Source organism: Cyprinus carpio, chromosome B2, assembly GCF_018340385.1.
Source record: "Cyprinus carpio isolate SPL01 chromosome B2, ASM1834038v1, whole genome shotgun sequence".
Taxonomy (NCBI): domain Eukaryota; kingdom Metazoa; phylum Chordata; class Actinopteri; order Cypriniformes; family Cyprinidae; genus Cyprinus; species Cyprinus carpio.
The window spans coordinates 21,901,211-21,929,199 of NC_056598.1; the positions used below are offsets into that span (position 1 = coordinate 21,901,211).

Below are 27,989 nucleotides of genomic sequence, written 5' to 3' on the forward strand. Positions count from 1 at the left end.
GATGGTGATGACGTCACACTATTCCATAGACGTGAACGTGTTTTTCAGCCTTTTGAAAACATTGAATTCTGCAGAAAAATGGATTGTCGGTGCTGCTCATTATAGTCAGTAATGAACATTAATTGTAAGTATCCTTTTTAAATGCATATTAACAAAGCTATTGAACATGGAAGTCCGAATGTGTGAATATGAAACCAACTTTACCGCAGTTGTTGCTCGGCGATTTATAATCACTGCAGTGTGAGACAGACAGGATTGTCTACATGTGTGTCTGTGGTTGTAAAAATGAAGATAAAATGTATTATTTGAGAGATGAGGGAGTGCTGATGAATCTGTCCTGTCTTGTGCTTATGCGGCATTATCCTCCTTAGAACTATTTAGTCTAGATATTGTGAATTTTGTATTTTTTAATGTCTTTATTGTTTGGAGCATATAAAAAAAACAAATGGAGAAAAACGTTTTTGAAAAATTATATTTTATTATTATTTTTTCCCATTCACCAATGCATTTTCCAGGCTATGTAGGCTATAACCAACTCATTCTCAACTATGTTGTGAAAGATGAAACAGATTGATTTTGATATACTATTTTACTTCATGCCATATGTGCATATAAATGTCCGTAAACTGTTATTTCCATTCTATACAATGTTTCTATACATTGTATCTAATTTGCATATTAATGTGTTCTTGAGGCAACATGTAATGAAAAAGTGTAATAATGGGAGTAACTTGGCAACATTTTCATAAGAATATCTCATATTTCATAGCATTATTGGGCTATAATTTCTTTGCTTATTCACTTGTTGGGTCTCCCCAAAATGCTTAAACATAGGCTACTGTATGTCCTGTTGTCCTCTGCAGAAGACATATATGAAAATGATGCTGTTTTGTAAAAGAAAGACATGTTCCGATTTTGGAACGGCATAACCCTGAGATGTTTATTTATGACAAATATAAATATCATTTAAATAAATACAAATATTATCATATTTCCAGAAGAGTGCTAAATTAACTAAATTCTCTACAGAGGACGGAAGTCTAAGCCTGGGTCAGATTGTTCATTTATTATCAGCTACGATGGAGGACTTTGTCCCTCACTCACTGTCACTAGGTCCCTCACAATCGACTGTAAGTGCCCTGCAAAGTGAACTCTACATTGATTTCTAAAATCTGTAGAGCGATTCTAATCCGAGGAGAGCATACTTGTTTAAAATTGAAGGGCACTGTATGGATTAATCAAGGCACATCACTTCGCAGGCAGTCAAGAGGGAAATTTACCAGTAGGTAAAGATGTTGGATTTAAATAGAGGCAGGTTGTTTGATTTTTAGGTGTGTCTACAATACATTTGTTGTTTGCTTAAGACACACCCATGCTTATCAATGCTAGTGATTATTGAGTACTGTACTGAACTCTCAACACATTCAGACAAAAAAAAACAGATTGACAGTTTATTGAGTGTTGATTGTATATGTTATTATAATAGGCTATATATGTATATGTATAGTGTTGAAAGCCCAAATAATAAATGTCATGGATGAATATATACTGAGTAATTCAGTATTTTGTAGAGGGGGGTCAAAATGGCAGTGTTCACCTAAGATTTGGAGCCAAATTATAGGGGGTAAAATGACTTCACAAAGATGGCAGCATCATAATATTACTTTTACACAGAGATTCGTAGGTCTATAAGTAAAATCTGTTGACTTTAGCAATCTTTGTTGCATTATGTGCCAGTGGTGACTATTCAGAAATGGGGAAAGAGCACTTTTCAAGTTTTTTCTCCAAAGTTTGCATGCCTGTAACTCAAGAAGTCTTAAAGATATCTTAATGCCCTTTCTGAAATCTGGTCTTAGCGAACTTTACTTTTGGCATCTTTATTTTTAAGGCCCTATACGGTTCGGTTCCAGAGATATCGGATATTCAATATGGCTCCATGAGTAAATCGTTCAGTTTTCTTCAGTGGTCAAAAATCAAATGTGTTTTACTTTGCATAAATATGATACTACTTTTCTTTTAAAGAGGAATGTCTGAAGAACAAATAATGTTGAAACTAGAGATGTATCTCATAGGGCTGTCCCAATATTAGATTTTTCACACCACGGTTATTGTGGCCAAAAGAATGGACAATATCGATTTATCGCGATATCTATAGAAACCTTGGGGAATGAGCCAAATTAATTTTTACTTTCTTTAGGCCTATTTAGTTTTTATTTGAATTTTTTACTTTTTACATAGTGTTAGTGTTGTTAGTGTTGCACATGTGTTTTTACTTCTTCTTCAGGTCACAGCTGACCTGAGACTCTGGCTTTCTCTGTCTTCTTCGAAGCTCCCTATGAAATTACAAGAGACCTAAATACTGTCAAGTTCAACAGTACGATGAATAAATATTAACATCAAAACTGGTACTTTAACATGTTAACTTGCATACCTGTATTTTAATCTCTTTAACCTATGCCAGTGCCAATGAAGTCATGCAGTTTACTCCCTCCTAATTCAGTACTAATTTGTGGCGAGAACGAGAATAGGAGGTTTCAAGTGTAGTTGGTGATAATGTCATTAATGATCAAATAATTTATGGTAATTATGTTAAGAGAACATTCTTGAGACCATCTTTGATTAATTTCAGTGCAAGTTTATTATTTAAAATCTAATTTGTAGGTAAATTTGTGGGACATATTTTGTGCACTTTCTCAAGGATCAGTTTGGTGCTGTACTTTTAGCATTTGCAATGTCTTTGGACAAAAACACAATTTCCTGTTCTGTATTTCTCCTTTTTTCAGTCAAGCAGACATGAAGACTCCGGCTCCACTTCAGAATGACCTGAAGGCGAACACAGATGCCAGACTACAGCGAAACTGTAGCAGTCCAAGGCTGGAAAATCGCTTTCTGGCTCAAGCGCCCTCAGTATTGTCTCAGCATCAGTGCACATCTCCATCATTGGCCAAGCAGACCTCCATCTCCTCACAATGTCCAGCACTCCAGCCAACCAGCCTGTCCTCCACCATGGCCACCTCCTCTCTTCTGTCATCCACAACGATGAGCTCACTATCCTCTTCCTCCTCTCTGCTGAGCACTAAGAGTACCCTCCTAATTGAGCCTTTACTTCATCCTCCAGTCTCATCCTCCTCCTATTCTCCTAATCCTTTACTCTCTTACTCCAAAATGTCAACTCCCAGTGCCGCCCCACCTGACTGCTCCCTACCAACAACTTCAATGGAGAATAAAGCTGGCTCAAATAAAAAGAGAGAAGTTGAAGACATGTTTTACTCATCTGAAGGGCTGCTGGGATCTAGTGAGGAGCCTAGACAGGTATAGAGTGATTTCTTCTAATGCTTTGTAAAACTGTATGGGAATCAATGTAGCATCTCTTTTCAGGTATTTTTTGAATTATTTTATTCACCTACACAAATTTGTATTCATATTAATTAATTAAAAATAACATGGTAATTGCCAATAATTCAACTCCAGAACTTATAATACAATGTGATTAAAATTTTAGGTCATACATTTGTTTCACACCTATAAAAAAAAATCATACTTGCTGTACAGAAAGCACATGATTAAGTCAGCAAGATATAGCATTTCATTTAAAACTTTGTTACTGCATAAATTTACAAATACCTTGCAAGGACTGGTATTTTCTTTGGGAAATGCCAGTGTAGTTAATTACATTCTCTCTGTACATATTTACAGGATGTGAGTCATGAAAGCTTGGAAGAGGATGACGAGAAGCTGTCTTCTGAGATGCTTGTCCTGAATATGGATTTAGATGGAGAGGGGGAACAGACTGTAGCTCCTCATGAGGAGTTTGGGGTGCTTGAAGCAAGCGAGGATGAGCATCTCGTGGAATTGAGGGACAGAAAGGTGAGTCGAGTGAGCACAGTTCTTGGGTTTGTGTAAACCTAACTAATGGTTAATAATGTGCTGCTAGCCCTAGTTATTTATTTTTAGTTTTATTTATATGTATTCTTTGGTGATTATATTTAGACAGATGGCACAATTGTGCATGTTAAATTTAGTCTTTTGTTTTTATAAAGGAAAATGTGCTCTGTATAATAAAGGTGTAGATCATGCGGATTGTTAGGATTATTCACAGTAACAGTTGGGTAGCCTGAGGACATTGTAATTTAAGATTTGTTTACGTCCAATGTAGCCTAAGATCCAGGTCTGTTTTATTTGACAGTGATGTTTTGTTGTTGTTGTGTGTGTGTGTGTTTTAAATTACAGCAATTTTAGGAATGTGTACCTCTTCTGTATAATACAGAGTTTCTTTTGTAACTGAAAAAAGTCTCTTACATACTTTGAGGTGCATTTATTAAAAAAAAAAAAAAAAAAAAAAATATATATATATATATATATATATATATATATATATATATATATATATATATATATATATATATATATATATATATATATATATATACACACAGTAAAAATATTAATTATGTGAATTATAATTAATATTTCTAATTTAAAATAATTGTTTAAATTTTTTATGTAATTTATTTCTGTAATGAAAAAGTTGGATTTTCAGCAGCCATCACTTCAGTCTTAAGTGTCACATGATCCTTTAGAAATTCTAATTTGCAAATTTGTTGCTAAAGAAACATTACTTATCAATGTTAATAAAAATTTATTATTATTATATAAATTATTATTATTATTATTTAAAAAAATTCTAAATTTCTTTAAAAAAAAAAACTTACCTACCCCAAACTTTTGAATGATATGTATTATTTTTTACAGTTAATGGATAGACAAATTGATTATTGTGAAATCAAACAACATGTAACAGTTCTTTTGTTACACCTTCAGAACATTCTGCTGAATATGGTGTGCTGCTCACTTGTCAATAAGAGCTGTACCCCGGGCCAGAAGGACTGGGATAAGAAGAGGAGTGTGTGGGCCGTTATTAAGGTTCTGGCTGCAGAGATTACCACAGAAGACCCTGAGTTTCTCCTAAAGGTTGGTGTTTTTGTATGTATGAGTCTGTGTGGGTTATGTTGTCTAGTCTTAACATGTATGGTGTGCATATTTGCATTGGTTTTAGGTTGCTGTCTATACTAGACAGGAACTAAACATTCGTATCACAGCCAACTTCCTGCTGGCACTGGCGGCCCATCTGCCTGGTTCTAAGCCACACTTTAGAAGATACTTTTGTGCTGCTGTACAGCTGCCATCTGATTGGCTGGAGGTGACAAGAATCTATAGCACGGTAAATGTTAATATTAAATATCTATACTGCCCTTAAGAAATGATCACCATATTTTTACTCAAACCATATTCATATGCCGATTATGGTTTTAGCATGGTAGATGTTTATATAAGGATTTTATTTTGCTCCTACTGTATTATTCTTGTTTTTCATGCTTTTTAAATGTTTTTGTGCAGTGTTTCAGTAAATCTTTACCCTCCTGCCTGAAAAAAGCTCTAGTGGATAAATTTAAGCAGTTCACTGAATATCAGCTGGCCAAATACAATACACGGAAACATCGCTGCAAACACAACAAGAAACGAAAGAAAGGAGAGGTAATATGTCAAAAAAACTTTTAAAAACATTTACATTTTTAAGAAATTTTGAATTCCATATTTTCAGTGTTGTACACATCATAACATACAAAACGTTTTAGATTTTTTCCATTCCACATCACTTTTAAAATGCTTTTGTTTCAGAAAATCTCTGCTGCACAGTGGAAAATGTGGGGTGACCTTGTCAGAGTCGATGACTCCATCCTCAAAAAATATGTGAGCTTTGTTGTGTTTAGTTTCATCTGTTTGACATTACATACTATTACAAACTACTATTGCACATCATGTCACTACTGAACATCTTATGATACAGTTATGTTATGATACAGTTGGAGAGCCAGAATCGTACTGCAATGGATAAAAAACAGAGTGAATTCAGCCTTAAGAAAATGATAAAACACCTTCACATCAAAGAACCTGCAGAACATGTCATGGCCATTCTGGGGAAGACGTTAGTCCTACAAGCTGGCATATACATTTTTTTAACCAAATATTCCTCAGTCCAGTGTAACTTCCAGCTATTAGTGAGTATGTTTGTTGTCTGTCTTTGCATGCAGATACCCGAGTGATCCGAAGGCCTTCTCTCGCAGTGGTCTTAGTGGGGTTTGGGAGAGAGAGAGAGCTGGAAAGCCAATGAAACTTAAGCAGCCTGACACGTGGGAATGCAAACTAAGTCAGGAGGGAAACAAAGCTGCCACCTGGGAGAAACTCATCGGTGTGGAAGAAGGACATGCACTGGGTCATTAACTGGCTTAATTCTTGAACATCTATTCAAACTTAACTGTATGTTTTTTCTAAATTGCAGATGGAAAGTCTCTTCCTTTTATGGCAATGCTGAGGAACCTGAGGAACATGATCTCTGTGGGCATCAGTGAGAAACATCATACTAAGATCCTCAACAGACTGACCTCAAAGGTGAGCGTCTCTTAATTCAGTCTTTTGCACACTGAAACTTTTGTAGCATGATGAAGTAATTTACGGGTTTGTGGTGTTTAATCTTACAGAATGCTGTAATCCAGAGCAGGCAGTTTCCTTTCCGTTTCCTGTCTGCATATAAAGTCATTTTGGAGCTCAGTAAATTTGGTAAGTTTATGTATGAAGGATGTACAGTACCTGGATCAACATGCTTGTCAACCAGTCAGATTATTGCTTAAAATTCCATTTTGTCAAAATAAATTACGTTTTAAAATATATTAAAATAGAAAGGAGTTATTTTTAAAATGTAATACCATTTCACAGTAAAACAGTAAGCTGTTTTTACTATATTTTTAATTAAATAAATGCAGCTTTGCTGAGCGTCTTTTTTTCAAAAACTTTTGAACAGTAGTGTACAAAAAAAGTATTTTAATTTACAAAACTTTGGGTCTCACTGGATGTCGATGAATCCATATTAATCTAAATGAGAGAGCACATTCCCACAGTGTCTTTGATAGACCTGCGCCTGAGGAAGTTTGAGTGACATGTTCTCCCCTTTCAGCTGGTGGGCCTGCGGTCGAGGTGCCAAGCTCCAGGGAGATCCTGCAAGGAGTTCTTAAGAAATTGCCAAAGAACAAAAGATTTCGACAATACAAATGGGAAACAACAACACGCAAGAGACTGAGGATTACAATGAGAGTTCCCTTTGTCTACCGCATATTCAATAGCAAACGCAATCTCCTTAAAAAAGCAAAGTGTGTATTGTTGAATATTTAGTATAATATTAAAGAAAACCTTTACATAGTATGATAATTTTAGATCAACATATATCAATAAGTAAAGTGTTTTTTTGACCGCTTTGACTTTGTTTTTTGTGATGTAATTTGTTAGCCAGAGGCTGTACACTCAGGAGCTTCTGAACAAGTACTGCTGTGCTTTGGAGAAATCTGTGCAGATCTCCTGCAAGTACAACATCCCACCTCTCCCTGGACGCACTCTTGTGATCTGTAATGCTGATATTTCAGAGCGTCGGAACTGGAATGGTGCCGATGATGTCTGCTTGCCCCCAGAAAGCACTGACAACATCAATGAGAATAAACTCTCAGCATCGGTTAGTTATGGGCATCTTATTGTTTAAGTTACCAGTACAGTAAAGTTTTGCTTTTATGTTTTTTTTTCAGAGTGACTGTAGATTTATAATTTTGTTACATTTAAGAAATCAGGATTCTAGTGTAAATGAAACATATTGTGAAGTATATGTTGTGCAGGTACAAGAAGCTGCAATGCTTTTATGCATGATGATTAACTACTGTAGCGAAGATTCCCGAGTCATGCTACATAGACATGAGGGTCTCCAGGAGGTCAAGGTGAAGTCTGACATTATTTTTAATAATGTGAGACAAGCAATGAAGCAAGTGGAGGTAAGAATTTCCATTTTAATGAGAATGTACAATATATACAATAATATACAAGCAGCCCTATTTTTTTCTATTTAATAAAATAAAGTTACAATCATATAAAACTCTTAAAAATAAAACATTAAAATAACAAATAAAATGTATAATAAAACACTATAAATAGAATAAAATCAAGATAAAATCAGTAATTTTAAATTCTACATGTGCAGTTAGGCTTCATGACATTTTAATGTACAGAATGAAAATGGATATTAATTTTGAGATTCATTAAAGATTGCTTTTAACTGTGATATTAAATTAATGTTTTAACCTTAATGCAAAAAGAGTGTAAATAAGCATATAAAGTTACAAGTTGCAATGCTTTTTGATGTTCTTCTTAAGTACAATATTTTTTGATGATCTCACTTCTTTATTGTTTTATTCTCTTTGTCTCTCGCTGTCCCTCTTTCTCTCAGGATTTGAATGATGACAATGTACAATCTGAATTTATGTCTCCTGTAACATTGTTCACTAAGCTAACTGAAGAGAAGACAAAGGTGTGAGCCCATTTTGTTTTTATGATTATTCCAGAATGCATTACAATTATTTTGCACATGACATGTCTGTTATAACATCTTCCTCCACAGCTGGATCGTATAGTTGTGTTTGAAAATGACGACACCGACAGCTATTTAATGGCAGATATCAATAACTATCGGCAAGATATCAACCGTGATGCTGTTGTGATAGATGTGCTGCTTGGAAACATGTACGTTTTGTTCTCCATTTTCCAAAATTTAAATTTTACGTCATTTAAACGTTTAATTAAAATGTCAGCTGCTTGGAGCAGAAATGTGGAAAAAAAATTGCTGTAGTTGCAAATAATTTTTTTATTGTTTGTTTTGAACAGGTCTCCAAATGAAAATTTAAAATACAAACTGAGTTCCAACATTATAGAGCTTTGGGGATTTAGCGAGCAGATCCTGAAGTAAGATCTTTAGCTGAATCTTATGTCGTGCTTAATATATGTTCTTTCTTGTAAAAAAGCATGGAGTTGTCAGTAAGAGCTAGTTTAGGATCTACCAAATATTTTCAATATTTACTACAATTCGAAAAGCTGGGGTTGGTAAGATTTATTCAAATGTTTTTGAAGATGTCTGTTATGCTCACAAAGCCTGCATTAAATATAGTCAAAACAGTAATATTATGAAATATTGTCACATATAGTAACGTTAAAATGTAACATTCCTTTGATGACAAAACTGAATTTTCAGCAGACATTACTCCAGTCTTCAGTGTCTTCATAAATCATTCTAATATGATGATTTGCTGCTTAAGAAAATTCTTCTAATCATTATTATCAATGCTGAAAACAGTCAGTTTGTAAATAACAATGTATTTTACTTCTTACTACTTTACTTTTGAATCTATTCTGATAGACAGTGGCTGGAGTTTCAGATGTTCATTTAGATTTGTTTTGTGGTCAAAGGTTTGTCTCAGAGAGAGGCTCCTCGAGGATGCTGCAGCATGTGGAGCACATGGACAGAGTCTATAACATCCCGCCACCACAGGGGCACAAAACTGAACCTGATAGAGCTGCTGATGTCATCTCACTGCCGGCAACACCAAAGTTCAGGTATGAGCGTAAAAGAATCCATAAGTTACTTGTATTAAAGAAAATGTTCATCAATCACTTCATGTTGAGTGGTTGTGGTCCAGCATATATTCCAGTGGAGACCAGACCAGATTACTTTTAAAAGTAACTTTCCCCAACATTGTTGTAAATGAAATACTAAATAAAACCTGTCTTCATCATTTCTCTTTTCATAGATGGAAGGGTGTGCGAGTGTTCATCTCTTCTACGTTCAGGGACATGCATGCGGAGAGGGATGTTCTTGTGCGTAGCGTGTTTCCGGAGCTCAGGAGACGAGCCGCTGCACACTATCTCTACCTGCAGGAAGTGGAGCTACGCTGGGGCGTCACAGAGGAGGAGTCTAACCGTGCTGTGGAGCTCTGTCTGTCAGAGGTCTGCCGCAGTCAGCTGCTGCTTGGGATTCTGGGAGAGAGATACGGCCTTGTGCCGCCCCGCCCCACCCTACCTGAACTTCCTCAATACAGCTGGGTAATTACATTTATTTGTCTGATAGATGCTTTATTAAAAGTGTGATCCAGGAGATTATTATTAATCACGTACAGTCTTGCTGCATAACAAGTGTAATGTTAACCAGAAAGTTGCAAGCTAAATAAGAGAGGCAAATAAAATAATAAAAAGTTTGCTACTGTTCAGAAGTTTGGGGCTATGAAATTATTATTATTATTTAAAGACAATAATACTTTGATTAAGCAAGAAAGCATTAAATTAATCAAAAGTGAGTGTAAAGATTTATAACATAAAACTTCTTTTTTTTAACTTTCTACAGAACATAGATTCTTGGAAAAAAAAGATTGTTTCCACAAAAATATTAAGCAGCACAACTTTCAACATTTTCAAAATTGAGTTTAATAAGAAGTGTTTCTTGATACAGGATATTTAATATCCTGTTGATCCTTGTCCTAAAGTTTCATGAATTGTTTTCATTTTCAGCTGAACTCTGCGCCTGATGGGTTATCCAGCACTGAAATGGAGATTCGACAGTTTCAAGCTCTGTTTCCAGACTCTGCCCAGAGCCGCATGTTCTTCTACTTCAGATCACCTCGTCTCGTCAGGTGTACATTCATTTATTATTTGTCAGCTGATCACATTAATTTTGTCTCTGTAGTTGCCAGCAGCATAAAATAAGCATGAAATTATGGAAAACATAACATCAACTGAAAGCTGATATGTTTCTGAGGCTCTGTGATCTTTAGTAGATACAGTATGTCATTTTATCTACATTTCATGTGTTTCATGTTTAGTTCAGTACCAATGGCTTGGAGGACAGACTTTGTGGCAGAATCCAAAGAAGCTGAAGCTAAAATGAACAGCCTGAAAACATGGATCCGGAACAATGACTTCAAAGTGACAGAAAAGTGAGTTCAGTACATTTGTTTTGTCAGCACAGTGAGTATTTATGTGTTTTTTTTCACTGCTTCATATTCTCTTAGTTATCCCTGTGAATGGGGCGGGGTGGTGGATGGAAAGCCCTATCTGAAAGGCCTGGAGGACTTTGGGAAGGCGGCGCTGGAGGATATCTGGGAAGTCATACAGCAGCTCTTTGTGGAGGTCAAACTATGATCAAAACACATGAAAATAATTATTTTCATATGTTACACTTTTTAGGGTCCACTCAATCGCTTGAAATATCAATACATCAGTTGAAATATAAATCAGTTAAACAATGAATAAGGATGATGTGGATAAAAAGATATGAGTCTGCAGTTTGATAAAAAAAAAAATGTCTCAATTTAAAACATTACTTTTTTTAAAAATTCAGTACTCAATTATATTTGATCAATTATATATCAATATCAATTTTATAATAATGTAATATTAAAATTATTTTAATATTAAAAATAATATTTATAATAATGGAATGGGAATATTATGCAATCTGCATATTCCAAAATCTGTCAGCCTTGGCCAATGACATTGTCTCAAAAATCTGACAGACAACAGATTAGGTCCCGCCTTCTGGCCTAATTGGAAAATGAAACATAGGGCAGTAGATAATATTTATAGCATATTATTATATAATTTATATATTATATTATATATTATATTTTCAATTTGATTATTGAATGTTCTCTGTTTTTAACAATTATTTTTGCTTTCAAATTTTTTTGTGTTAATCTGTTTATCATCATGTTTGCACATTTCATAATTTATTTGATTCATTTTTTCTTGACATATGGACCCTTATACCCCCCCCCCCCTTTTTTTTTTTTTACATTTCCTTATTAATTACTGGAGTGATTTTAGGAAATTTCTTCATCACTAAAATTCCTTTTCTTGTTTTGTAGGAGACAGATGAAGATGTTGCCTCAGAGATTAAGGAACAGGAAGTGCATCAGGATGCCCAACAGCGGCAGTTTCATGGCAGGGCAAAGCTTATTTCTATGGCAACAGCAAAAGTTCAAGAATGTCAGCAAAAAGGAGGAATTCTGATGGTTGAGGGAAATCCTGGAGAGGGCAAAACTGTGTTCATGGTAACTGTACATTGTATGAATAACCATTGTTCTTGATATATTAATGCCAGTGTTTGATCTGTTAATATGTTTGTATCTTCTTTTTTTATTAAGGCTGCCCTGGCCCAGGCACTCAAAGCCTCTATCAAAAACAGAAAAGCCCCTCTGTGTGATGTCATATCCTACTCCACAGATGCTAGCCAGTCAGCTTGCAGTATTGTGTGGCTTCTTCGCTGTCTTGTTCAATGGCTGAGGAAAAGAAAAGACAATGCGGAGTTGCCTCCAAACACATCTTATAAGTAAGGAAGTATCTGATGTCACATGAATTGTCATTTCAGAAAACTCATTTCATAATTATTCTCTTATGCACTACAGAGACTTGTTGTCTGAGTTCCACTTGAACTTGAATGAGTTTAACAAAAAGAAGCCACTGGCATTGCTTGTTGATGGGGCGGACCGTATCCATGACGGTCGAGGTCAAAGGGTGTCAGAATGGATCCCACAGCACATCCCTAAAGTAAGAGAGAGGAACATGCACACAAAAACACATGCACACTTAAAGGGTTAGTTCACCCAAATATTAAAATTATGTCATTAATGACTCACCCTCATGTCGTTCCAAACCCGTAAGACCTCCATTCATCTTCAGAACACAGTTTAAGATATTTTAGATTTAGTCCTAGAGCTTTCTGTCCCTCCATTGAAAAATGTATGTACGGTATACTGTCCACGTCCAGAAAGGTAATAAAAACATCATCAAAGTAGTCCATGTGACATCAGAGGGTCCGTTGGAATTTATTGAAGCATCGAAAATACATTTTGTTCCAAAAATAACAAAAATTACGACTTTATTCCGCTTTTTCTTCTCTTCCGGGTCTGTTGTGAACGCGACTGCTGTGACTGTTGACGTACGACGCTGCTGACGTGTTATCTTTGTTATTGGGCGCACCAGAAAAACACGTCAGCAGCGTCGTACGTCAACAGTCACAGCAGTCGCGTTCACAACAGACCCGGAAGAGAAGAAAAAGCGGAATAAAGTCGTAATTTTTGTTATTTTTGGAACAAAATGTATTTTCGATGCTTCAATAAATTTCAACGGACCCTCTGATGTCACATGGACTACTTTGATGATGTTTTTATTACCTTTCTGGACGTGGACAGTATACCGTACATACATTTTCAATGGAGGGACAGAAAGCTCTAGGACTAAATCTAAAATATCTTAAACTGTGTTCTGAAGATGAATGGAGGTCTTACGGGTTTGGAACGACATGAGGGTGAGTCATTAATGACATAATTTTAATATTTGGGTGAACTAACCCTTTAAGGCCAATTTATACTTCTGCGTCGGGTGTGCGTAGTAGGTACGGCGTAGCACACGCATTGACGTGTACCATACGTCGTACCCTACGCCGTACCCTGACGCGCACCTCCTCAAAAATGTAACTACGCGTCGCGACGACGCGGACTGCAAGATCTGTGATTGGTCGGCTTGGTAGTATCACGTTTCCTCCTACGCATTTCCGGAATGATCTTCTGCACTCTGGACCGCCCGCCATTTTTAAATTCCGAAATTTAGTGAAGAGCCAACATGGAAATGGACCAAGTGAGCGAGCGATTAATTGAAGAAGTGAGGAAATACAGCCATATGTATGACTCCTCTCCTGGAGATTACAAAGACTGCCAGATGGTAGCGAATTCGAAGCCATTGTTCGTAGAAGCCCGCGAGGATCGAGGAATGTAAACACAGTGGAACCCTCTCGCGTCAACTAGCAATTCGGCGGTGTAACTGCACAGCAAAACAGACATACGCAGAAGTATAAATGCTCACGACGGCGTCGCCTACGTGCGTAGCCTACGACGTACACTACGGCGTACACTCGACGCAGAAGTATAAATTGGCCTTTACTGTAAATCAGTGAAGTTAAAAATGATTAAACTTTCTCATCAGCCAGTCCCTGTTCTTTGTCCCGTCAGGGTGTCTGTTTGGTCCTGAGTGTTACTTCAGAATCATTCCTACAAAACATTATTAGCAAAAAGAAAGGTATCGTGTCATTTCCACTGGGGCAGTTATCTTTACCTGACAAGAAGGAGATTGTGCAGAAGCAGCTTGTTGAGTTTGGAAAGAAACTGAGTGATTCTGCTTTCAATAACCAGGTGAACTTCCCTTTTACTGTTGGAGTAATATAAGAAAATATCTAGTAAATTTGTATATCTAGTAAATTTATCATTGTGTTTCCCCTGTAGCTTCAGACATTGCTGATGAAGAAAGGCTCTGTGAGTCCACTCTACCTCCATTTGGCTTGTGAGGAGCTTAAGAATTATGCCTCCTTTGAGAAGGTAAATAATTGTTAAAGAATATTTTTTTATGTGTTTTTAGTGATCCACATAAAGAATTGTGAAGTTAAACATAAAATTGATGATGAAATGTATTTACTGTAGATGAAGGACAGCCTCCAGTCTCTTCCTCAGTCTGTTGGTGAGCTGGTGCAGCACAGTCTGCTGAGGCTGCAGAATCAATACGGCAGAGCAGGACTGGGATGGGCATTAGCTACACTTGCCATCAGCTTCACCGGTACAAGATACAGTATATGTTTTGCTAAGTCTGTAAATTTGGCTTTAAAAGGGTCCAGGGTGGGCCTGTTCCATTCAAATATACGACCCTCTTAAAGGGGAAATACACTGATAAGTACCAAATAGTAATAGTAATATAGCACTGAATGAGTATATCATAGTAATTACATGATAAATCATCCAGAACTTGGGACTTGACCTGTAGCCCAGTTTATATCTTGATGTCCAGTCACATTAACATAATTACAGTAAAGTTTCATGGACAAAAGTGTGTTAGCTAAATAATGGCAAATGTGACCACAATGTCAAGAGCATGAATTAGATATGTAACAGTTTTATTCAGAAATGTCATTAATAGAAGATTTTAAAAAGTTTACATCTGGAAACTTTAAGGAATTCTATTAACCAGTTGCAGCGAACGTAATTTCAGGATAGTGAGGTATTTCCAACTGAAATGGAATATTGTATAGAGAGCGGGGTTTTATTTTTGCGCTCCTCCTCTCCATCTCCACCTGTCAGACTGACGTCATCAGAGAAGGAGTGCCATTCAAGAGTGGAAGCAAATGTTTTGATTTTGATTAAAGATTACCAAGACAAACCTTTTTTTTTTGTGGATGTACTTGCACTAATTAATTGTTCACCTCAGGATTAGCAATGTGTGCTAACAAAATAAATATTTTAAATTTGAAGCTTATACTTAAACTGTATTAAATATTTAGGTCTTATATAGTTTATATGGTAATTTGCTAGACGTTCATTGTATATATATTTTGTTTAAATTAATAAATTAATTAACTAATTATGTGTATGGGATATATGAAGGAATCTTTACACAGAATCTAATAGCTTAGATATATTTGTTCACTTTTTAAGTTATATTTTATTAGTTTTTATTTTATTTAGTTTTTGCATGGAGCACAACATTTCATGTATTTATTTATTTTTAATTGGATGAATTGAAAATAAATATTTCTCTAATCACTAATCTGTTTCTTTCACAGGACTGCGGGAGAGTTCTCTTTACACTATACTGAACATGTGCAATGATTTAAACTCCAGAGGTGGGCTGGTGACATGGCCAGAAATTCTCCATATAGCGAGGCATCCAGAGAGCCGTGTTCCCATGGCCATATTCTCTCAGCTGGCACGAACTTTGCACAGGTACAGCCCGGTAAAATATATAGACATAAGGAGTAACTACTTTTTAAACAGGAATAATTTGTTTGGTCATTCTTCTAATGCAGCCTAATTGGACCATCCCATGGTCAGGGTTCAGATGACCTCCTGATTTTGACCCATCCGGAGGTGAAGTCAGCCTTTGAACATCTGTATCTGTCTACTGAGGAGAGTAGAACCAGAAGTCATCTGATAAATGCAGGTAAAACAAGATACATGTAAATCATGATGCATTTCATGTGTTTTATACACTATCATTTTGGTTAGATTTTTAAGGCTGCATTAAATTGAGACTTTTATATTGTTACAAAAGATTTTAATTTCAAATTACTGCTGTTCTTTTTTTTATCAGAGAATCCTGAAAAAAAAAAGATTAGATATTAGAATGATTTCTGAAGGATCATGTGACACTGAAGACTGGAGTAATGGCTGCTGAACATTTGGCTTTGATGTCACAGGAACAAATTACATTTTAAAATACATTAAAATAGAAAAGTTATTTGAAATTATAATAATATTTCACAATATTTGTGCTATTTACTGTATTTTTTGATCAAATAAATACAGCCTTGATGATCATAAGAAAATTATTTCAAAAAAAAAAATCTTATCAACCCCAAACTTTTGAAAGGTAATGTATGTTTTGAAAGGTAATGTATTTATTTCTGTATAACTTTTTCCCAGCTCACCTTTGGGTGCAGTCAAATCCTCAGGGGAAGGACACATTTCTTCATTCTGACGCTGATATTCTGTCTCAGCTCCCTGTGCACCTGGTCAGTGTCCTCCTGCTCTTTTCTTTGATATTTCAGCTTCAGTGAGCAATGTGAGGTTACAAAACTCATAAGAGGTTCTCTGTTCTCTATTTTCTCTCTCTGTACTCAGATGGGCAGTAAGCAGTGGGAGACTTTGTGTTTTCTGCTGTCCAGTTACTACTTCCTCTATGCTAATGTGCGGCATGGACTTCTTCACCAACTTCTGGAGACCTACATTTTGTTTGGTAAGAGAGAAGCCCAAAGGTTCTGATTTTAAGCAGTAATACATTTGTCTTTTTTCTTCATAGATTACAGGGTGTCATACTGATTGTTTTTCCTTTTATTCTCTTAGCCCCAAAATATGAGACCCATCAGCTGCAATCCAAAACATCAGCTGGTATTTTTTTTATATTATTGTATGTGTATAAAAACCTGATTATAGTGACTTGTAAAGGGACTCAAAATAGATTCATTATCATGATGTGTACTAAATAAGTGGAAATTTGTACTAAAATTGCAAATAAATTTTTTTGTAAGCGTATATTAAATTCATGGACCAAATTCATGTTTTCAGATAACATGAAGGATTTTGAAGACTGTCTGAGTTTTCTAAAGCGTCACAGCCTTCTCTTCTCCCAGTGGCCTGCTCTCTTTGTTCAAACGGCTCTTAATGAACCTTGTGAAAGCTCTGCCCATTTGTGGGCAAAAAGCATGACAAGAAATGGAGGAGTGCGTGCTGTAAAATGTTTAAACTACACAGATGCAGTACAAAAAGAAGCCAGGTACCAATATTGCTCTTTATTAATAGCACATTATTCTCATATTCTGAGTTTAAACTGTCATTTATAAGTCCAGGTTGTACATACTTATAAGTCCATACTTGTAGTACACTTTCATACACTAGTACACTCAAGTGTACTACAAGTGGTAACTAAATGCATTTTTTAATACAGAGATAGTATGTTAAAAGTGCCTATTCATGGTGTCAAAAATTGCACAGTTGAGTACACTTAGATGATCTTAAGTTTATCTTAAGAAGTACTAAAGAATCATTTTTAGTATATTAAGTACAAAATTAGTGTGCAAAAATAGAGCATTTTAATTACATTATTGAAGTGTTCTTTTTTCATCTGGGATAAAACAAAGTCATATTTTTTCAAAATCTGTCAATTTTTTTTTTTTTTAGCTAAATACAAACAGTGTGTCTTACAGTGATGTGTTTTACAAGCTCTTTAATGTGGCGTGACAAATTGCTGTATTCAATCAATTCATTAAATTATACGGTTTTCTTTTTGAAAATTCCACAACCTACTCCGCAAAAAATGTCTGTGGTGCCCAACCTTTGTATTTAACTAAAAACAACAATAAAATGTTCAAAGGTTGAAGTAGGCTCCAACTTGTGGTCTTTTCTGAGGTATATAACGTTAAGTGACTATTCACAAGCTGTTTTATTCATGGTATAATACAGTAAATGAAATAATAACAATAATGAAATAATATTTCACCTCTTCAAATCCATTCATTAGGCCTATTTGTAGCACGCCATTGTAAGCAATAAGCTTTGTGCTTTGTTTCTTTTAATATAACACAGCTTTCAAATTCTGTCAGATTTATCATGAAATACAAAGCATAAATATGTTTTTCTGGTTTATTTGAAGTTATAGTATGATATAAGGAACATCAGAAGGCATGGAAAAAAAACAGGATAGCCTAATTTATTGAAACGAATGTCTCATTGTAATCGTAGAGATGATTGATTAATATGCTGCTTAAACTGAAGTGAATACAATGATCTGTCACAGCACATTAAAGAGCATGAAAAACACATTATTGTGTTTCTGTTTGTATTTCGCTATAAACCTGACAGAATTTGAAAGCTGATGCTTTGAATTTCTCCATGTACTCCCAATCCGAGCCATTTGCATGCGCAAAATTCTCGTAATTTTGACTTTATTCTCGTAATTTTTTATTTTATTCTCTAAATATTTCAACTTTATTCTTATAATTTTGACTTTATTCTTGTAATTTTGACTTTATTTTCAAAATAGGCTATTTTGACTTTATTCTCGTATTGCTACAACTTTATTCTCGTAATTAAAATTTTTGTGTCTCAAAATATTATGACTTAAATCTTGTAATCTTAGATTTTTTCAATGTGGCACTAAACCACCATCAAACTAAATAAACTCTTAAGCCTCTTAACAGCCCTTGTCCGAACTCCTAACAATTTTGGACCTAAGACCTCTTTTAAAGGTTAAGATGCTTTTTGAACTACTTTTTTCTTTACTAGGCTGTTTTCTTTTTCATTTTAAGAGGAAAACCAACATTTCTAAGAATTTTCTTAGAATTTTGTTACCTATAGAAACTCTTTGCACTAAGATTTATCATGAATATGGACCCAGATTGATAGGGAGAAATATTGTAGAACCTGTAGAAAGTTTTTTTTTTTTTTTTTTTTTTTTTTTTTTTTTAGCTATCCAATAATGGCTATTTATGCTATTTAGAATTTAACATAGTTAATTATCACAAATTTGCTTATGCAAAAATGTTCAGTATTTCTTATATTGGAAATATGAGGTATAATATTTTTCTTCCATGTTTAAATTATATATAAAATTTTCATGTTTGAATTAGATGTAATTGAATAATGATGTTTCAGACATTTTGGACACCACTGTGTATAAAAAGCTTTAATATTGTTTTTTTCTGCTCAGTGAGCTGGTTTCTACCTTCCGCTCTGAGCCGAGTTGTGTGGTGGTGAGTCCTGATGGAAAACTTGTAGCAGTGGGGACTGAAGATGGAACAATTCACCTTCTGCATACAGAGACTGGACAGGTGACCGTTAAGAATAAAAAATGGAAATCTACTATGATTTTCTGCATTTTTAAGATATGTCAGTGGACATAATCGACTTTTTTTGCAAACAGGAAGTGAAGTCATTGATGAGCAGTGGTGATGGCATCTCCGGTTGCATCTTTCTCGGGGAGGAGCTTCTGGCAACAACTTCATTTGATGGGCAGGTGGAAGTGTGGGATGTTGCGAGTGGTTTCAGGTAAGAAAAATTTCTGACTCACATGAATGAAATATGAATTAAATATGACTAACCTGTGAAAAAATTCCATCCCTTTAAGACTGCCCACGTGAATGCTCATTCCAGCAGGATCACAGGATGTGATGTCAGTCCAGACAGAAAACTCTTTGCTACTGTCTCACTAGACTTAAACTTGAAGGTAAAACCAAGATAAAAATATATTTAATTCTGAACTACATGTGATGTTGTGCTGTTTTAAAGTATTCATCATTTATGTGTCAGCTGTGGTCAGCGCAGAAGAGCACAGAGGTGGCTTCTCTCAGGAATCCCTCTCCCCTGAACTGTGTGAACTTTGACCTTGAGGGTCAGCTCGTGGCAGTGGGCTGCTGGGATGGAGCCGTTCGTTTGTGGAACTGGCTTGAACAGAAAAACGCTATGGTGAGGAACGACTCAAAAGACTTGTCATTGTGCCTTATATACTAAAACTTATCATTTCGCTTCTATTTAGACTCTGTTAGGTCATCAGAGTTCAGTGCGGAGTCTGTCTTTCTCTCCCTGCTCCTCCATGTTGTGCTCAGGCTGTCTGTCAGGAGAAGTGCGGCTCTGGTCAGTGACAGCAGCTGCTTGTGTGGGCAGTTATCATGCTCACCGCGGCTCCACCCAGTCACTAAACTTCCTGCAGGGAGGAAAACTCTTGCTGAGTGCTGGACATGACAGTGTGGTAAGGAATATGATCTTACAGTTAGGCTGCGTTCCAGCCCATTTTTTTACGACCTTCACTCGCAAACTTCCCTCTGTCTTGTTTACTCAAATGTACATCATTGATTACATTGCGTGAGTGCCCACTACTGGCAGAACCCTTGGAATGGGCTGAATTAGAACATCCTAAGCCCTTGATCACTTAGAATCCGCAATGGAGTTGGTTTATTTTTAAAAATTTTCCCCTTACGAATTTGTTTGGTGCAGCATTCTGTATGTATATAGGAACGCTTGGGCTGTTATAAATGTTAAAAAAATTATTTATGTATTATAGAGTTCTTTGGGGGGGGGATAAATTAAACACGATCTGCAAAGACATCATAATTGTGTTGCATTGTGGTCTATAGAGTGGCCTGAAGTGTGCATATGAAGCATACTAGCTCCCTCGGTCAAAATTGAGGGGTCGAAGGTCTGTCCATATAAACTTCCCTCGTCCACTACGCGAGGTGGAACGCACTTCTAAATGGCAGCGGGGAAGTGCCCTGAGGGGATGTGCTTAGGGAAGTTCACAAGATTTTGTTACAGTGATTCAATCTGCCATGCATCCTAAAACTCTCAGTATTAATTGAATACTTTTGTTGTCTAGGTTCATGTATGGTCTGGTGGTCTTGGGCAAACTGTCGCTGTACTAGGAGAAGAAAAGGTACTTTCAGGTTCTTGCATTAGCATATTTATTTTAGAATTTTTACTGCTTATACCACTTATTAATATGAAATTCTGTAATAAATTCAGCCTGAACTGCTTGACTTACAGACTCCAAACAGACTTTATTTTATAAAAGACCTTTGCCTCTGTTGGTCTTTGTAAACATGTACACATCTGTGTGATATTTAGGTCTGTTAATTTAACTAACAATTGTATAAATACATAAGAAACAACAAAAGCCATAAGAAAACAACAAAAGCCCTCTTTTGTGGATGGGTGGGTGGAAGGATTAAATGCAGAGCACAAATTCTGAGTTCGGGACACCATACTTGGCCACACGCCATGTCCTGTCCTGTCCTGTCCTGTCCTGTCCTGTCCTTTCCTGTCCTTTCCTTTCCTTTCCTTTCCTTTCCTTTCCTTTCCTTTCCTTTCCTTTCCTTTCCTTTCCTTTCCTTTCCTTTCCTTTCCCTTTTTTTTCCTTCCCTTCCCTTCCCTTCCCTTCCCTTCCCTTCCCTTCCCTCCCTTCCCTTCCCTTCCCTTCCCCTTCCCTTCCCTTCCCTTCCCTGCCCTGCCCTGCCCTGCCCTGCCCTGCCCTGCCCTGCCCTGCCCTGCCCTGACCTGACCTGACCTGACCTGACCTGACCTGACCTGACCTGACCTGATGTTATTTAATCATCATTTGCAGACACCAATATTGCAAAAACAAAAACATGCCAGAGCCAGGCATAGAAGTGAAGATGAAGCTAATGCTCTGTGTGTGGCTGTAGCCGGTGGGTACGCTGCTGTGGGTTACCATGGAGGTGGTATCAAAATGTTTAAATTTAAATCAGGTAAATAAACATTTACATCCATTTAAAAAACTTTACTAATCAATAATTACAGAGCAGGAGCAGAACTCATCCCAAAATGCTTTGTGCTGTAGGAGAGAAGGTTTGGTCCAGTGAAGATCTCCCGGTGTCCATGCTCTGCCTCATGTGGATGGAGGCCAAAGAAACAGAGCAGCTGCTGTCGGGGGGCATGGATCACCATCTCAGGGTCTGGGAAAAGCAAGCAGAAAATCCAGAAAATCTTGTGTTGGTAGGATCTTTTGGCGTGCAGAAGGGACCTATTCTCGCCCTGGCTCAGAACTCCACCTGTGTGGCTTCTGCGTCTGGTCAGTGTGCACAAAATATTTTTTAACCTTTATTTATATAGCACTTTCATACAGTACAGATATACAGTGTGTTACAGCCCTGAAGTGTAGTCTAGGGGTACAGGAGTCCAACATTTCAAATTGACATTAAAAATAAATACATTTGGCCAGTGTGCGGGGCAAAGAGCCACGAAACCAGAAGAATATAGTGCAGAGTGATCGGGATAAAATGTTTTTTATTTTCTGTTAAGCATTTTATTTTTTATGCTAATTGCCTAAATATTTGTTTTTTATTTATTTATTTATTTTATTTTATTTTTAATTGAAAATGCCTTTTTATTTTAGATGACTTCACTATTGCTCTGTGGTTGAAGGATACGTTGACTTCTAAGCCCTGGATTGACCCAAAGGTGATGTGTATTCTGAGAGGTCACAATGGAGGGGTCACATGCCTTGCCTTCAGTCCTGATGGGAAAGAGTTGCTGTCAGGAGGAAAAGATCAGGTACTTGCTCCACTGCCTATTCATTTCTGGAAGAAATGGAAGAAAATACACAATTTCTCTCACACTCAATTTAATCTCAATCTTTTCTAAAAGGCTTTGATGATGTGGAAGATAAACGCTTCTCCTCCAGTTCTTTCCCAGTCCATTTCTAATTGTCATGGAGACTGGATTACAGGATGTGCCTGGACATCATCTGTTGTGGTGAGAAAGTTTAATTCGTAAACATCAACAAATAGTGACTCTTAGTGTCTGTAACTGAGTACAAAACCTCTCTCACACCTCAGCTCAGCTGCTCCAGTGACTGTAAGCTGCGGATGTGGGATATCCAGACAGGACGTTTGTTGAGAGAGATCCTCTCTAGTTCATCTCTGAGCACATTGTGCTGTTGGGTAAGACAGTTGTGCCATGTTGCAAAGACATACAGAAGTGGAACATGTTTATATTTATGTAGTTTTTAATGTCTTTAGGAGGATTATGTAATGTCAGGCTCTACAGATGGACTGCTGATGGTTTGGAAGTGGGAATCAGGGGTAGAAATCACCAGGATCCAGGCCCACAAGTCACGTCTCCATCACTGCACTGTTGTCTCTCTGCCAGGTACAGTGACTAATATACACATGTACACACAAATAGCTGTTTGATATCGAAATGTAGATATGTATCCTGCAAAACATTTTTTTCCACACAGATCTGGAAAAGAATTTACAACCGAAAGATTTACTAGTAGCTTCAGCATCAGAAGATGGAACGGTTAAACTCTGGCATCCACTGCAGGTAACAACTCAATGTTTTTCATTAATAGTTTGTTTAATTACATACTTTTTAAAATAAAAATTAATTGCGAATCAGATATGTAAAATACTTACCAGAGATTAATTCTAGGGATGCATAATATATCGATACTATAATGGTCATCAGTCAATATTTATGAAAGCTTGTCCAGCCATAGGATAAAAAAAAGATAATTGCAACTTTTTATCTCATAATTTGGACTCTTTCACTTGCAATACAGAATTGCAAGACATAAACACACAATTACGAGGGACAAAGTCAGTTGCTTTTTTATTACAACTATATAACAATTAAATCCTAATCTAATCATGACAAACTATATATTGTTGGAAAGGTCTAAGACTCCTAAATAGATATTTTACCAATGTTTTTTGTTAAAAATTATGTAGGAAAAGTAATCGCTTAATTAATGACAGGAGTGCACCCTCAAAAAATCTACATCATAACAGGAGTTCTGACCTTTGTCAAAAAAAAGTATTTTTCGTTGTTTTTTTCTCTATCACACTTTAGAAATAATCAGAAATTATATATCAACTGAAAACTTAAAATCTCAAAATCAATCTTTTAAACCTATTTTTGAATTCAGACATTGCATTACCATTAAAATGGTACATCAATATCATGTTACAAAATGTTTTCGTTCATAAATTGTAAAAATTTAAGTTTGGATCGTGCACTTTACAAGTCTATGTTTAAAAATGTGAGTGACAGTTAAGGTGTTAATTCACTTCTAAAATGTAAGTGTTTTATTTTTTATTCATTTTAGACAATATAGTAGAGAATTTGATATTCACTCATTTGTTGTTACTGGCCGTATCTGTGTCGGTCAAAATTTTAATATCAGTGCATTCCTAATTTATTCTCAAAAATTGTTTTCATAGGTACAGCATCACAACACTCTGCATGGTCACAGTGCAGAAATCCAGTCTTTAGTGTGCAAGAAGACCGGACCGTCGGAGTTTCTCACTGTCTCAGTCGATCGTTCCCTCAGGTCATGGAGCGTCACCACAGCAATGGGTATGACAAAAGCAGAATCTTAATTGATGCAAACATCATAACACTTGTTTTTTTGTGTGAAACCATAGCAGTGCATCCAAATATAGCATTTGATTGGTAATAACTTAACTTTTTGTATATACATTAATCCACAGAAACCCCTCGCTGCCAGAAGGGCAGTGTCAGAGTTGTGTACTTCCTGGGTACTGATGATCTCATGGTGTGTGGTTATGACACAGGCAGATTGGAGATATGGCATCAGAATTCAATGGTTTACAGGAAGAAGGTAATCACGGGTTGGGAACTAACATTATTATTTGTTGATCAGTTAGTAAAAATACAGTGTGAGTGTGGTCTTTACCCTCTTTTAGTTGGAAAGGTCAGAGTGAACGGCTCTGTGTGTGTTGTTTGAGTCAGTGATGGCAGCTTATGTGCAGTCACTGGGATGCCGGATGATGAGCTGGCGGTGAGTTGCAGCGACTGCTCTGTATGTATCTGGAAACTGGAGCGGGACTCCAAGAAGTGCATTGTGGGGTAATGACTTTTAACCCTCTACACTTTCATACTTCAGTTCTGCAATCTTGTGCCCAAATTTTGCCATTTTGAACCAAGAATATGTGTGTGGTATTTATATAACTGTCCTTGAAAATGCATTTCAATTCAGTAGTGTCATTACAAGCATAATAATGTTATTTATTTCATAATAATATGTATTATGTGATTTTTGGAATGGATCACTTTAGGATTAACTTTATCTAAAAATCTAATAATTTATGATTACAATTTACGATTTATGATTACAATTTTAATAATGTATGATTGCGACTTTTTACAAAAGTTCTTAGCAATGCATATTACTAATCAAAAATTAAGTTTTGATATATTTACATTAGGAAATTTACCAAATATCTTCATGGAACATGATCTTTATTCAATATCTTAATGATTTTTGGCATAAAAGAAAAATCAATAATTTTGACACATACAATGTATTTTTGGCTATTGCTCCAAATATACCCCATACCAGAAACTTAAGACTGGTTTTGTGGTCCAGGGTCACATATTGTTAAATGTAATCTTTAATTAATCTCAAAATTAATATCCTTTTTTAATACTCTCATAATGTTCTAAATTCACTTTACATTTCACTAAAATTTAAATGATAGATTTTTTTGTGTTTTATTTTACATTTATTTAAACAAATTAGTATAAATTCTTATTATCTGCCCATTATCAGTTATTAATTTGTTTTATTCCAGACTCGATAAGGTGTCTTCATACAAAGTGGAGTCTCCTGTGAGCTTTTTGTACTACTGTGGCAGTCTGTTTGGAGTATTTACAGATGGAAAAATCATTGATGTGGTCTCTACTAAAGACGACATTAGAGAACTTTTTGCGTAAATAAACTTTTTTATACATATAAAAGCTGTCCTGCACTCCTCTGTTAAGCATTTTCCCATGCAAGGTGGCAAGTGCATAGTGAATAATAACATTACTTCACTGGGTAATACAAAGTAAATATACAGTATGTGTTTTATCGTAGCTGGGCAAACGAGGTACGTCCTCTCGGAGTGATGGCGAATGATAGCAAGAGCTTTTGGCTGTTGGGTCAGAAACAGGGCTTTCTGTACATTGGCCTCATTGTAAGTTCATTATCTGTCATTATCATGTGATATTGACATTGACAGTGAAAACTGATATAATAATCTGAAATGATGTCTTCCAGTTGTCTGTGAATCTGAGCGGGTCTGACATAACCTTTTGTGGAGATGCAGTGGGCCAGAGGCCGGAGTACTTAGAGGAAGAGGAGGAAAGAGATGAGAAAATGGAGGAGCGGCAGCAGCAGGAGGAGGAGAAGCAGCAGTTGGAGGAGGAGGAAGAGCAGCAGCAAGAGAAAGAGCAGCAGCAGAAGGAGGAGGAAGAGCAACAGCAGCAGGATGAAGAGGAAGAGCAGCAGCAGGATGAAGAGGAAGAGCAGCAGCAGCAAGAGGAGGAGGAGGAGCCGAAGAAGCTGACTGAGGAACTGCGGAGGGAGAGGCAAATTGTAATCCAAAGGGCGGCGCAGATCAGCACCTGGATCACAGCCGCAGCAGTGCAGAACGGTACACCTGATTCCAAGAATAGTACCTATTTTCCTCAAGCATGTCACACTTTCGTGCATTTTGTGGGATTTAAACTTTTGACAACCATTTGTAAGGTGAAGAAGTCTTGTATTAACCATTAATCACCTGTAAAACTGCAACAAAGTCATGAGTTCTATCTTCCTCTGGTTACAACTATTTGCTAAATTCAAAGCTGTTTTCATGCATTATTTCATGCCTAATCCTGATGTCAAGGTTAGAATTATGACCAGTGACAGTAGAAAATGTGGGTGTTTTACAACATACAAACAGCAACAAAAATAAAAAAAATAATAAAATGTAGTGCATATTTTTCCACTCCTTTGCAGATTGTAAATTAAATGATACATTTCGAATATGTCTTTTTGTTGTGAAAACATTTCACTTAAAACTGATACATGCTGTATATAATTTGAATAAACCTTCATTCTTGTTTTGTGAAAAAAAAACTGCATAATCAAATTAGGTAATATAAGGCTTTTTTTGTAAATCAGCTCAGATTTTTTTTCAGTATACAGGACTGTGTAATTTATCATAAACACTACGATATTCCATAAAAAAAAAAGAAATTATCTATTTAGAATGCAAAAAAAAAAAAAAAAACACACAATGACCTATTAATTTCTAATGGTCATTATGTGAACTGGTCATGACTGATACTGATACACTGTGATTTGGTTGTTTTTAAGTCAGTTTGTTGTTTTTCTACAGACTTTTTTGTGTGTGGTGATTGTAAAGGGAACATGTGGTTTAACCAGCCTCCTCATCTGTCCACCTGGACTCAAAGAAGACCGGCAAGTATCCTTGTATTCTCTCATTGTCATAGTGATATGTCAATCATGCAGTCATGCATTTCTGATAAATTGTTTGTGTGACTGGTCTGTAGGCACACACGGACAAAGTGAGTGTACTGCAACTTACCGAGAGCCTCATCATCTCAGCGTCTCATGACAGAACCGTCAAACTGTGGGACAGACGAACTAAGAAACAGGTATTTTTATTCTTGCTTTAATGCACTGTGTGTATACCAGTGTTTATTTCATTTCCTTTCTGTTTCTCACTCAATTTCTGTATTTCACAGGTGGGCATGTTTGTGTGTGGAGGCCCTATCAAGGTTCTAGAGGTGAACCCATGTGACCCCAAGGAATTTGTTTGCAGTGATACGCAGGGTCAGCTGTACTTCCTGTCTTGGAAAGGTTGATTTCCTGAACATCAGTTAAAGGACACAGTCACATGTTGCAAGCCATTATTCTACATTATTCGTAATCTTTAATATTTTTTACCATCAGTTGTAATGTTGCATTCTGCACATTTTCATTTTATTTTACATGCATGAAGTATTTTGCACTAATGATTATATTGCCTTAAACTAATCCATGATATGAAGAATATTTGTGTTGATTTCATTATATAATTTTGACAGCCACTTGATTATATATTCAGTTATATTAAATACATTTTTTTTAAGGATTTTACATCCTTTATATATAAAAGGCTTTTCTGGGTGAATAAACAGTCTGTAAGTTCACATGGGGAAAAGCAGATGTTTATAAACTGT

At 36.1% G+C, this 27,989-nt stretch overlaps 1 protein-coding gene across 1 annotated transcript; it reads left to right on the forward strand.

The window, feature by feature from the left end:
* Positions 1-1,129: 1,129 nt before the first annotated feature.
* On the forward strand, positions 1,130-27,959 carry LOC109081859 (telomerase protein component 1-like). Its single transcript, XM_042718651.1, has 56 exons — positions 1,130-1,282; positions 2,784-3,312; positions 3,697-3,867; positions 4,822-4,971; positions 5,057-5,221; positions 5,398-5,535; positions 5,680-5,751; positions 5,865-5,986; positions 6,093-6,250; positions 6,341-6,450; positions 6,540-6,618; positions 7,013-7,205; positions 7,342-7,561; positions 7,719-7,871; positions 8,324-8,404; positions 8,495-8,616; positions 8,758-8,835; positions 9,337-9,483; positions 9,678-9,969; positions 10,432-10,553; positions 10,743-10,856; positions 10,932-11,049; positions 11,787-11,972; positions 12,066-12,250; positions 12,327-12,468; positions 13,929-14,108; positions 14,199-14,291; positions 14,394-14,526; positions 15,527-15,686; positions 15,770-15,903; positions 16,386-16,474; positions 16,584-16,698; positions 16,806-16,850; positions 17,028-17,235; positions 19,168-19,288; positions 19,381-19,505; positions 19,584-19,683; positions 19,767-19,922; positions 19,993-20,205; positions 20,830-20,886; positions 21,574-21,718; positions 21,811-22,041; positions 22,366-22,523; positions 22,617-22,724; positions 22,808-22,912; positions 22,991-23,120; positions 23,212-23,297; positions 24,197-24,332; positions 24,467-24,597; positions 24,724-24,845; positions 25,571-25,708; positions 25,855-25,954; positions 26,038-26,413; positions 27,143-27,225; positions 27,318-27,422; positions 27,513-27,959. Exons 2-56 carry the CDS (start codon positions 2,794-2,796, stop codon positions 27,630-27,632), a joined length of 8,040 nt encoding a protein of 2,679 aa, XP_042574585.1. The 5' UTR covers positions 1,130-1,282; positions 2,784-2,793; the 3' UTR covers positions 27,633-27,959.
* The last annotated feature ends 30 nt before the right edge of the window (positions 27,960-27,989 follow it).

Bases quoted from the DNA above. Each gene is read 5' to 3' on its own strand.
- LOC109081859 (XM_042718651.1), top strand. From the start codon at position 2,794: ATGAAGACTCCGGCTCCACTTCAGAATGACCTGAAGGCGAACACAGAT. The intron at 9,484-9,677 runs GTATGAGCGTAA...CTCTTTTCATAG, and splicing joins CCGGCAACACCAAAGTTCAG to ATGGAAGGGTGTGCGAGTGT. The intron at 14,292-14,393 runs GTAAATAATTGT...TATTTACTGTAG, and splicing joins ATTATGCCTCCTTTGAGAAG to ATGAAGGACAGCCTCCAGTC.